Below are 13,488 nucleotides of genomic sequence, written 5' to 3'. Positions count from 1 at the left end.
CTTATTCCTTATTAATACCTCAGCCCTCCATTGCCAAATTTAGATATTTCCTCAATGTTCAAGATTTTTCTTATTTGGCAGCATTGTATGACTTTATCTTTGATCCAATATTACCTTTAAATGTTCCTGTCAGCCATGGTTGGACCAGTTTACCTATTTATTTTTGGTGCCTTACAAGAGATATATAATTTGTTGTAATCTATGAAATAATGAATTCATTAATTATTTAAATTGTCTGTTTACTGTTGTACATTTAATGTAGACTCCCAATTTACCACAATTTGCTTGTGCCTCACACCTTTGTAGTTTGCTTTGTTTAGATTTAATACTAATTTTGGACTAAATTAAATAAATTCCCATCTCTGTATATAATTCTACCATATTTCCATCAGTCTTCCCTAAAATCCCCTTAACCACAAAGTTATTTAGTTAACTTCTCACTGTAAAATACTGGATCTAAATAACCTGTTCTCTAATTGGTTTATTGACATATTTATCCATAAAACAATCTTGTACAAAGTCCTGGGACAAAGAAGATTTCTGCAGCATACGCGACTAGCTGATGCCACTAATCCCAATAGCACTAGATGTGTGATCATTGACAGTAGGCAGCTAATGAACCTTTACAATGGTATCCAATGCTTACCTATGCTTACCAATGCCTCCTCTTTTTTCTGGAACCTGAATCAGACCCGTATAAGATGAGAAGTGACTAAGTGTAGGGGTTTACTCGATGTAGCCTCGAGCACAATGCTCTTTGATTGCTCCATAAAGAAAATACTTGCAAAATAAATTTACGATTCCATGTATCAAGGATACTTAAACAAGTGGTTTATTTCAAAGAGATTAAGACATTCTCCTAGTTTTTTTTTTATCACCGGATCACAACATTAGGCAATTATTGTGGGTCACTTTTTCCATTTTAGAAGACAAAAATACAAAGACCATTTTCTTTAGTAAGAAGAATTAACACGAGCATTTGGAAAAACCAATGATGCACAATGTTCATTTGGATATCAAAGAGCTGCTGCACAATTTCTAAGGTCCTACCTTTAATGTTCTGAGAAGAAAGGTTACTGACCTGAAATGATTACCATCTCATACACAATTGCTGCCTGACCTGCTGAGTATTTCCAACATTTTAGATTTAATATATAATTTTGCATGTGACTTAAGAGTCAGAGAGCCATACAATGTGGAAACAAGCCCTTCAGCCCAATAGCCCACACCGACCAACATGTCCCATCTACATTACTCCTACCTGCCTGCGTTTGATGCATATCCCTTTAAACATCTTATCCACGTACCTATCTAAATGTTTCTTAAACATTGCGACTGTACCTATGTCAACTACCTCCCCCGCAGCTCCTTCCATACAACCACCAACCTTTGTATGAAAAAGTTAGCCCTCAGGTTCCTATCACATCTTTCCCCCCTCACCTTAAACCTATGTGCTCTGGTTCTCAACTCCCCTACTCTGGGCACGAGACTCTGTGCGTCTACCTGATCTATTCCTTTCGATGGATGATTTTGTACAACTCTATAAGATCACCCCTCACACTTCTGCACTCCAAGGAATAGAATCCTAGCCGGCTCAACCTCTTCCTACAGCTCAGGCACTCGAGTCATGGCAACATCCTCATAAATCTTCTCTGCACCCTTTCAAGCTTGATAAAATCTTTCCTATAACAGTGTCCAAAACTGAACACAATAATCTAAATGCGGCCTCATCGACGTCTATACAACTGCAACATGACCTCCCAACTTCTATACTCGATACTTTGAGTGATGAAGGCCAATGTGTCAAAAACCTTTTTGACCACCTTATCTACCTGTGATGCCACTTTCAACACACTATGTACCTGTCCTCCTAGATCCCTCTGTTCAAAAACACCCCCCCCCCCCCAGAGCCCCACCATTCATTGTGCAGGTGTTGCCTATGTTAGTGCTCCCAAATTACCCCATTTCACATTTCTCTGTATTAAATTCCATTAACCATTCTTCAGCCCATCTGCTCAGCATGAGTTAACTTCCACATCACATATGAACAAGTTATTCCCTATACAACATTCTTACTTTGTTGTGTGCCTGAGATGACTAAATACTAAATCTGTGTTGAACTGGGAAGCCACAAAGGTTAAATCCCGTTACTTACCTGGTATATGTTGGACATCCCACTATCATAGTTCTGTATTCAACCAAATAATCTCTTCCAACAGCTAATCTCCTTGATCACCAACTTTCTGATCTCCAAACTGACACTGGCACTGACCACAGATCTCCTATTAGACCCTTATTGATCTTCAATCCCTACTGGACTCGAGATGTGATCAGACATCTTACTGCGGCCTCCTTCCCCTGGGAAGCTGAAATGCTACCTTGGGAACCATTTAAATTTGTAGTTGCAGACCACAACTTAAAATTAATATTGGCATGCCTTGCAACAGGGAGCCAAAATAAACAGAAACAACTGTCCATGGAACTCGATGGTACAAGAATTATCCGGATCCCTCACTTTTCCTCGTGTGCAAGGCTTTAAAAAAGAGTGGCTGGAAACAGATTAAAAATTGCAGTGTCATCTATTATTGATGTTATATAGGTTGCTTTAACTATATCATTCAGATAATGTGCTGTGGCCAAGGATGTGAGAAAGACATTACAATTATCTCCAGGGATTGTGCAGACAATCGATTCTGCATTAGATGTGCTATATACCTGGAGGGGTCTGGTATGACTACAGAAGAACAGAAGCAACTCCACCTGTCTCTCTTGTGTTTCTTCCCACTCTTCTTTTTTCTCTCTTTCCGTGATGATGAAGAACTTTCGCAGCTATGAAGAAAAACAAAACATTTTAAATATAACAATTGTCTCTTTCTGAAAATACTTGCATCTAGTACAAGAAGAACCAACCAGGAAACAATACGTCAGAAAAATAGCTTGCTGGAGTTGCAATTTTATTTACAGCAGAGGAAGACAAATCAGCAATTCTCAAGCTAGACTTCTCTACCCCTGGTGTATTTTTTTGTGGCTTTTTATGTAAGCAAGTTTAATGTGCTGCGTTTCACAAAATTGTCCGAGCCACATTACATTATAGTCATAGCTTCCCAATAAATGAATGAGTGGGAAGATGGAAATAGAATTTGCAGAAGAGCAAAACAAAATTAAAGTTGTTCAGGGCGTCAGGAAGTTCCTCTTCGTGCAAAAGCTAATGGAAATCTGGAATGCTGACTTCACAAAGCACTGATGAAACTGGGAGTACAAAAGTGAGCTTGATAGCTTGAATATAGAAGTGTATTAATGGATTTGGAACTAGAGAAGTAGACAGAGTTACGATGTACATCAGTTTCGAGATACTAAATGGAAGAACAGACTTGCAGAATAAAACAGACAATCATGGAACAGGTTAGGGAGAAAACATTAAGGTTTACAGGTTGACTACATGCATGATAATTGGAAATGCTGAAAAAGCAGTGAAACAGATGAGCAAGGGTGATTGGTAAAGAGAGAAAGCCAAGTTTCAGTCTGTAAACCACTCAAAGCACAAGAAGCCATCATGCTATTAAAACAGGAAATGTGCTGTGTCATATTGTAAATTGTGGGACAAATATCCCCATAGATAAGCAGCAAGCAGCATCAATAAAGCTCATGGGAATATCAATTGCTTGGTATTTATAGAGGAGAGCGTTTCAGGACTGCACTGCAAACAATTTTTAAGAAGGTTTTGTCTGTAATAAATCTAGTGAGGACATTGGTTGTACTGAAACTTTGCAGTGAAAGCAGAACAGGATTGGATCTAAACAAAAAGCTGCACTGTTTGCCACGTTTTTACATTTGAACTGTGAAAAGAACCCCATATTAGCATTATTAGTGGGGTAAGCCATTTATGATTACTTCCTACATTGATATAATGGAAATAAATGAAAGGGCATCACGTAACAAATCTTAAAAAGGTAAGAATTATCTGTCATAATTTCAGACTACAATGATCTTCCAAAACCATACTGAGTCAATGGTACAAAGGCATTCTACAACCTTTAGTTTTAGTTTGGTTTTGAGATACAGCGTGGAAACAGGGCGTTTGGCCCACTGAGTCCACACCAACCAATGATCACCTGTTTACTGGTTCTATCATAGAAACTAGGGACAATTTACAGAAGCCAATTAACTTACAAACCTGCATGTCTTTGAAATGTGGGAGGAAACTGTAGCAGCTGAAAAAAGCCCATGCATACTCCGTATAAACAGCAAGATTGAACCCAGGTCTCTGCCGCTGTAAGGCATCAAGATTTTTTTTCACCCTTGTTGTAGAAATCTAGAATCACTTTTATTAAAATGCTGTGAACACTTGGTCAATTGGAGCTATCAAGTCAGATATATAGATTCTTGTTCAGTAAGCAATCAAGAAATAGGAACTCAAGGTGTAGGACATGTACAATCCATTTTTCTGTTTTAAAGTCTTTTATTTTCATAAATTGAATATCTATAAATACTTTTTACAGATATCTATGTAGTTTTATACAATATATTAATGTCCAGTCACAGTAACCAAACACAAAAATCCGCAATATACGGGGTTGAAAAAGGAACAGGTTTTTATGTGGTCAAAACTAGTGTTGAAAGGATTAAACCTGCACTACAAGGAAGATTCTACACTTAGCCGTACTCTCTGATGAAAGGTGGCTTTCATAAATAAAACATTTGAATGAAATGTTCTCCCCTTGTAAATCTTTTTTTCAAGATTGAATTTATGGGATTTTTTTAATACATTTAAAAAAACTATCAAATATAAGAAACTAAAAACACCAGGAACTGCAGATGCTGTTTTATTTATTAAAAAAGGGGACACAAAGTGCTGGAGTAACTCAGCAGGTTAAGCAGCATCTCTGGAGAACATGGATAGGTGATGTTTTGGGTCCGGATGCTTCTCCAGTCTCTGAATCTGCAGAAGGGACCCGGCCAAAGATGCTGCCCGACCCACTGAGTTGCTCCAGCACTTTGTGTCCTTTCTTTATATAAGAACCGACATTTTCTTATATGGCCTGCCACTAACCACCTGCTGTTTACTTTTCACTTCTTCAAAGTCTGAAATGCAAAATCCACTGTTAGGTGTCACATAAGAAAGGATTTTGAAATAAAACAGTTAACAATTTTGAACCCTGTGCAGTTTCATCTGGAAAACTAGGTGAGACGATGTTACCTTTTGGAACCTTACTGAAGCTTAATACAAACCTCCACCTGTCAAACATTGCATTCCATTGCAGCAAGATTTTTTGGAAATATGCACCAAAAATTCAACAAGCATCAAGAAAAAAGACAGATGGTTTCCTCTTGATGAATGCTTTGTACATGGATTTAATCATTCCAAGAAGGAATAGCACTTAAAAGACGCTATGATGCCTCAGTAGGTCTACTCTGGGCTCAGAACCTGAAATGACACCTCATTTTTGAAATACACAAAAAAAACCCAACTTTGTTTAATTTAAGAACACAATCTACTTGTATGGTAGGTATTGACAATTCATTATGACTAATCGTGAAGCTTCCTATCCTTTTCATGGCACCCTTATTGTACAACACAAAAAGACATTTACCGGATTTTGTAGTGCCCCGATTTCTTCTTCTTCTTCTTCTTGGGTGGTGGTGAGGGAGAACTGCTTGATTTCCTTTTCTTACTTCAGTGGCATTATTCGCAGAAAAAATTATTCAGATATAAACACAAATAAGTTACTTAATGTGGGATAAGAAATCTTTACATAGGATATACAATATATAATCAGACCATATTCTCCCTGCAGATAAGATACACCTTCTCTTTAACTACTCTATCATCACATTAATTCTCGATCATGGAAGACATGTCACAGATGTAAACTCTCAATTAATTGATCAAGACAATATAGCTTTGTCAAAGTGATGCACACAGTTGTCTAGACAGTGTTAGGTATTGTGTCAGAGCAAAAAAACACATATATTGACATACACAAGATTGGTTCCCTTCTTTTTTCATGATTGGGACCTAAACCCCAGACAACAAAAGGTTTGTTACTGAGTAGAGACCAACTGATTCCCCACAGCAGAGGAAGGCAAATCTGCTTCAGACACATCCTATCCCTATGTCCCCTTTAAAATTATTCTCATGTGTGCAAATTAACAGAGACAAGTGTCACGGCATGTAACAGATTCAAGCCTCATTATTGTGCTGCATATTATATAGACCTGCGCCTTCCCAAATATTGTGCTGTGAACACTAGCACCACAGAAACCAAGAGGGGAAGAGATGGTTTCACTTAACCTTTTGAATTCATTGTTGCCCAGCAAGAGATTTATGCTCTTGTTATTTGTTCATGAAGGAAATAAAAATCTGCCCTATGTTCGGAGCTTTTAATGTTTACAAGTGACCTCACCTCGAGACCCAATCTTCATGAGGGACTGTGCTTGATGAAGTGAGCAGAAATTTGAAAGCTGATATCAGTAAAAGTATTACACATCAGTAAAACTATCAGTGACTATAAACATTACACTGGGTGGGACATTGCAACCTTCACGTGGTCCGCCCTGCTTCGACGAATGCAATCAACCTGTAAGATCAAGTAAGATCAAATAGAACAAGTTGTCCTACAACTTTAGGCTGTGCACGCCATACGCACGAAGAAGAAGACCATTACACAAACTTCTTTGTTTCTGCATTGTGTAATTTTTCCATATTAGTCCTCCTTCTTTAGGAAATGCAGGTTCCCATCTCACATCATAGATGTCTCCTCGGTACCACGCAACCCCGCTCTTGCTCCCCCTCTCCCGAGTCACAACAGAGACAAACTCTCCCTAGTCCTTGCCTTTCACCCCATCAGCCGTTGCATACAACACATAATCCATCAACATTTTCGCCACCTCCAACAGGATCCCAACACTAGTCAAATCTTCCCATCTCCACCCCTTTCCGCCTTCGGCAGAGACCGTTCACTCCACAATTCCTGGGTTAACTCATCCTTTCCCAAACCACCCCCTCCCCAGGTACCTTCCCCTGCAACCGCAGAAGATGCAACACCTGTCCCTATTCCTCCTCCCTCCACTCTGTCCAGGGACCCCAGCAGTCCTTTCACGTTAGGCAGAGGTTCACTTGAACCTCCTCCAACCTCATCTACTATATCCGTTGTTCAAGATGTGGACTCTTATACATTGGCGAGACCAAAGGTAGACTGGGCAATCGTTTTGCTGAAAACCTTCGCTCAGTCCGCCTGAACCTACCTGATCTCCCGGTTGCTAACCACTTTAATTCTCCTTCCCATTCCCACACAGACCTTTCTGTCCTTGGTCTCCTCCATTGTCTAAATGAGGCTAAACACAAATTCGAGGAACAGCATTTCATATTTCGCTTGGTCAACTTCCAACTCAGTGGTATGTATATTGATTTCTCTAACGTCAGGTAGCCCCGGCATTCCCTCTCTCTATCCCTCCCCACCCAAGTCGCACTAGCTTCTCGTTTTCACCCAACAAGCAGCTAACAATGGCCTGTTTCCTTTATCATCATTACCTTTTTGCTTATCTTTCATTCATTGTTCTTTATCTCTCTACATCCCTTATCTCACGTCCCTTACCAGTCTGAAGAAGGGTCTTGACCCAAAACGTCACCCATTCCTTCTCTCCAGTGTTACTGCCTGTCCTGCTGAGTTACTCCAGTTGTTTGTGTCTAACTGCAGATGCTGGTATACACATATTAAATAAGAAAATGCAACAAAGAAAGGAGAGTATTGTGGGAAAAGGATTAAGACTCATGGTAGCTGGTTAATTTAGTAAGAAACAGACAAGTCTGCAATAATTATAAATCAATGCTGAGCAGTGACTATTGAGCATTGCTGCCTTGTTTTTTACTCCCTGGAAGCCCACTGTTAATGTTTCAATAGCTATTGCATGTGATTAAATAAATTAGATAGCTTTGGTAACTATAAAATCTGCACACATTCCATTCGAAGAAGGTTCCAAAGTACAACTGTACCATTTCTTACACCTCACAACACTTAAAATGTTTCTCACACAATCGAAGCATAAAATTAAAATCCCATGATAATTGCAAGGCGGAGATGATTCACACTAAGTGAATGACTCACAATGCCCTTCATCACCATGGAATTTATATTTATAGGCACTGAAGCTCAGTGAGACAGCAAGAATGTCTGTTATGCTGTTGTAAAAAATTGACTCTAACTGCATGTTATAATTTTACCAGTGAGTGTCCTTTAAATTTCCAGTTCGTTTTCTATCTTGAGTTATAGCCAGGGCTTGAAAAATTAAGGTTTGATTTCCATTAACTAACTGAGAATACACACATACATAGCACAAGATCACTTTTCATATCTATCCACTGCATTTGTCATTAATGCCATGTACTGTAAAATAGACAAATTCTCTGATTTTTTCCATCCCTCTCCCACAGATGTAAATTCATCCATTATCAATGCCTAATTTGCTACTCTGTCCCTAACTATAAAACGCACAGTACTTCTACACCACAGTTATGATTAAGAAAACATACATTTCACATTGATGGATTAGATTGGATAAAAGACAGTTAAAATTTTTTACGAAGGCTTTTGAGGGATATTGACCAAATGCAGGCAAATGGGACAAGCCCAGGGGATAAGTAAAGGCCAAAGGGCTTGTTTCCATATCATATAGCTCGAGGACCCTATGTCAGTATTTATTCATATTTTAAAGGAACTTTCACGTGCACTTGGAACAGATCACCCATTATTGAACTAAGTGGCAGAATGGACTCAATGTACTGTAGTTGGTGGACACCTGAAATATTGCATATTAAAGGGCTACATTTATGCAGACATCAGGACCTCTAGAGATATCAATTTCAAATTGCCAACGAGTTGTCTTTGGAGATAACAAGCAAGGTCACGGGAAGCAAGCGGATGGGATTCTCATAGCTATCTGATGGGAAAACTCATGACCTTGGCTTATAATCTCATCGCTGGTCATTTTTAATTTTTTAATCCATCACGTAGAGTACAAGACAGCAATAGCTATTTCTCTGAGCATTCGCTGATTTTGTGGGTGCGTCATCATACCGTGAAGCAGCTCGGATAGCAATCTTTGGTCAGTCCAGTAAGAAAAATGTTTGGGTTTTCACCTGCAACTTACATATTATTATGTGTATTAGTGCAGAAGATGGAAGGAGGCGGCTGTGGGATGTCCATATTGGAAGTCATTGGGCATTCTGTGCTCATCAGGATGTTACTACTGCAGTAAGGGCAACGTGCCATAGGTATACCAGCAAAGAATGCGTGATGATCTATAAAGAATTCTAGCCACACAGCATTGTGCTTCATTAGAAAGTAGAAGAGCATGAGGAGTATGAGGAAGATCCTTGCATTGTCATTTTGGTGCATTGAAAGAATAGCCACCAACAAAGAACACCAAATGTCTTCATCTTACAAGTGCTCATAGGTCTTCATTTAGGGCTTGCACATTATGCATGCAGCTTTGTATTGAAAGCATCATCACCTCCTCAATCACAGTCTGGTATGGAAACACTGACAGTCACTCACTACACAGATTACAGCGCATTGTCTCCAAGGCCTCCAGGATCATCAACTCCCCCCTCCCCTCAATCCATTCCATTTACCTCCAACGTACCTCAAAACGGGCAATAAAGATCATCTCGGACCCCTCCCATCCAGCAAACCACCTTTTCCAGTCTCTCCCTTCAGGGAGGCGCCTCAGGTCACTTGCTACAAAATCCACCCGCTTTAAAAACAGTTTCTTCCCCTCAGCAATAAGAACACTCAATTCCCTCCAATAACAGACAATACTAAGGACTTTTGATGTATACAGTGTCTTGTCTATGGTCTTTGTTTGTTCTTTTGCACTATGTATTGTTGGTGAGATTTGTGATTTGTGATGTGGTATGGATGCACTTTATTACTGTGATCTGTGTTGTTATTAGTGTTAATGTGACTAAAGCAGTGTACCATCATGTACCAAACCCAAATACCACCAACCCTGGTCGTGTGGCAAATAAAGATTCTATCTATCTATCTATCTATCTATCTATCTATCTATCTATCTATCTATCTATCTATCTATCTATCTATCTATCTATCTATCTATCTATCTATCTATCTATCTATCTATCTATCTATCTATCTATCTATCTATCTATCTATCTATCTATCTATCTATCTATCAAATGGCATATGCAAGGAAAGAAGATATCTTCTACTATGCCTTTTGGTAGCACAGCCAGAGGATTGTATGTGCATTGCAGTCTTTCTCAGAGTTAATGCATGTACAGACTACACGCATGCAGTATTACACCTAGCAGAGACCATTTTGCAACCTCTTAGCAAGAACATGTGGCAGAGGAGACAAAGATTGCAAAGAATGTTGCAGAAATTACAGCATTCCAGACAGAAATAAGCACCACTCCTTTTGCATTGCCTGCATCGTGCACCTTTCTTTTCTTACTGTGCCTGTGTCTCTGGCTTCTTTATCCTGGACAACAACTTTGATGTTGGGCAATGTGGTTGCTGACAACATTTCTTGTTGATTGTCAACAGGTAACCCTTCTAGTTGATGAACAGTCCTTAATGATCTGCAGTAAGCCAGAATCATGTTGTCAATTATACGCAGTCTTTGTGGAAAACTGGCAAAAGTCACGTACTCTATCTCATCCTGACGAGCTGCATTGCAGCAAAATTGACAAAACTGGTCACTCTGGAAAACAAAGTACTGGTCACCTTACTTCTGCATTAATACCTGATAGGGGGTTTAGGCAGCAACCTGGAAGGACCCGAGGCAAAGAGGTCTTCAATGTGACCATGCGCTTACCTTGATCTCACTCATAAATTTTAAGATGTCTGGGAAACCCTTGCACACTATATTAAAGTAGAAATCCCCTCTTAATAGTACTCATAATGCCATTAACAAATCAACTTCATGCTCGGATGCAAACCGATGTGCCAGGATTAAATGGGAAGTCAGTTATTAACGGGCGATTTTGCATCACTCTGGTAATTCAGTCTCTTTCTGGGCACTTGTTTTTTCACCCATGATGAAATTTCCATGTTAGTTACATGAGGGTTGAATCATTTCCCCTTGAAATGAGACACATTTGTCCCAAGATTAGTCTTCATTGGGTACTCCTGGGACAATTAGTCAATAATAAACTTGAATTTGAACTCCTTCATGCCAAGTTTTATACTCTGATATTTCAGACACGCCACTCTAAAGATGCATTGCCTTCCTACCCTTAACCCTTACCACAACTGCTTCCAGCCACCCCTTCAGGTTTTATGCCCAAGCACCTCCCATAACCTTATTTCTTGATGCTAAGATGCATGATGGAAGTCTCATTCTCTACATACCCCCCAACTTGATCCATCTGACAGATCTTCCTTCAATTCCAACCCCTCTCTTGATGAAGATAGATACAAAATGCTGGAGTAACTCAGCGGGACAGGCAGCATCTCTGGAGAGAAGGAATGGGTGACATTTCGGGTCAAGCACCCTTCTTCAGACCCGAAACTTCACCCATTTCTTCTTCCAACTCAAATATTTAGGTTGACCAGGGTCCTGATTTTTCTGGCTACATTTCCTCGCAAACCATCACTACCACCTACTTTATTTATTCTCTTAGCTGATTCTGGGCTGAAGTCCTCCACCAACAGCATCAGCCCCATCTCAGGCGCCAACCAAGTACGAATTTCATTGTTCTGGTTTGGGATATATGACAATCAAACACTCTTGATCCTGTATTTTGGGTTTGGCCAGAAGTGGCACATTTTCCACAATAAAGTGTCCACTGCACTTTCAATATCATATTTTTTATGCCCTAAGATGTCTAGGCAAAATTACTTTTATATTTTTACTCTCTAACGTTAGATATCTTCTTCAGTGTAATTAAGTAGTACATAAATCTCCCTCTCTCGCTCTCTCTCTCCATCTTTTCCCCACTCCCCTCTGCCACTGATGAACAGATAGATTTCACTTCGCACCAGTGGTCCCCACTCCCTCGACCTATTAATTAGATTATGGACAAAAATATCCTGGCATCCAACGGAACGCCATCTGGGAGCTTGTCATAAATTCAGAGCCAAATATCTCATGACGGATTCAAGTCTTTTCATCTGTCAATGTGTGTTCCAAGGTTCTGTTCCTCTAGTTCCTGCCAGGATTTAACACGTAGCTCTCATTCAGTTCTGCCAAATTCAAATTAAAAATGCCTTTCCCAAATTTCCATGAATAGATAATGGGATGCCAATTTTAAAATATCACTGTATGCTCACTCCATATTTAAAAAAAAAACCCACAGCTATAATCAATGGTAGACAAACATGTTGGAGAAACTCAGCGGGTGAGTTTCTCCAGCATTTTTGTCAACCTTCGATTTTTCCAGCATCTGCAGTTCTTTCTTAAACAACAGCTATAATTAATAATCAATTTTTAAAGAAATGCACCCAATTAATCTATTTTTTAAATGATAGTAATAGCATAAGTAATTCGTACAAATTGTTTATGTTTTACAGTATACATTTATTAGTATATAGGATGCATCAAATAATATGTATTTTATATTAGAATGTTCTATCCTGTGTCTTTAAAATGTAATCACAATTAAAACAGCAAAATTCAGCATGCAGAAGTTTTTATACCCTGATTGAGTTAAACAACAAACACAATTAAAGTTCATTTACTGGTGCTGTTGCATTAAATTCACATGCATTTATGAAAAGATAACTCTATATTGACATCTTCAGCAAACATTACTACATTGAATCTTACACTGATAAAAAAAAATGTCATCCTTGTGGTGTGGCAGGTATCTGGCCATTTCCACACTGTTTTCAAACATCTATTGGTATTTTCATAAGTTAAGTTATAGGAGCAGAATTGGGCCATTCGGCCCAACAAGTCTACTCTGCCATTAATCATGGCTGATCTAGCCCTCCCCCAACCCCATTTTCCTGCCTTCTCCCCATTATCACTCACACCCATACTAATCAAGTGTCTATCAATTTCCACCTTAAAAATGTCCTTTGACTTTGCCTCCTCAACCTTCTGTAGCAATGAATTCTGCAGGTTCACTATCCCCTGATTAAAAGAAATCCTCCTCATCTCCTTTCTAAAGGAACATTATTTTATTCTAAGGCCTCTGGTTTCCACTAGCGGAAACATCCTCTCCACATACACTCTATCCAGGCCTTTCACTATTCAGTAGAGTATCAATGAAGTCTCCCCTCATCCTTCTAAACCCTAGCGAGTACAGGCCCAGTGCCGTCAAACACTAATTCTATGTTAACCCAACCACCCCAATATCATACTTGTAATCCTCCTTTGGACCCTCTCCAATGCCAGCACATCCTTACTCTGGTATGGAGCCCAAAGCTGCTCACAATATTCTAAATGCGATCTGACCGCCTTATAATGTTCTTTTAAAAAAGGACCTTTTTTTTAAAGAGGTTATCCTTAAAGGATGCACTG

The 13,488-nt window shown here is 39.2% G+C and overlaps 1 protein-coding gene across 5 annotated transcripts in view; it reads right to left on the bottom strand.

Moving 5' to 3' along the window:
* The window catches only part of LOC129710693 (serine/arginine repetitive matrix protein 3-like), a 140,400-nt gene that overhangs the window by 41,645 nt on the left and 85,267 nt on the right, over positions 1-13,488 (bottom strand). For all 5 annotated transcript variants that reach the window (XM_055657863.1, XM_055657865.1, XM_055657862.1 and 2 more), the window contains 2 exons: positions 5,592-5,672; positions 2,761-2,829 (listed from right to left, as the gene is read on the bottom strand). In XM_055657863.1, coding sequence (XP_055513838.1) covers positions 2,761-2,829; positions 5,592-5,672 — 150 coding nt within the window. The remainder of the gene's footprint in view (positions 1-2,760; positions 2,830-5,591; positions 5,673-13,488) is intronic.

This window comes from Leucoraja erinacea, chromosome 28, assembly GCF_028641065.1.
Source record: "Leucoraja erinacea ecotype New England chromosome 28, Leri_hhj_1, whole genome shotgun sequence".
In the NCBI taxonomy this organism is placed as follows: Eukaryota; Metazoa; Chordata; class Chondrichthyes; order Rajiformes; family Rajidae; genus Leucoraja; species Leucoraja erinaceus.
This window is presented reverse-complemented; position numbering and strand designations above follow the sequence as displayed.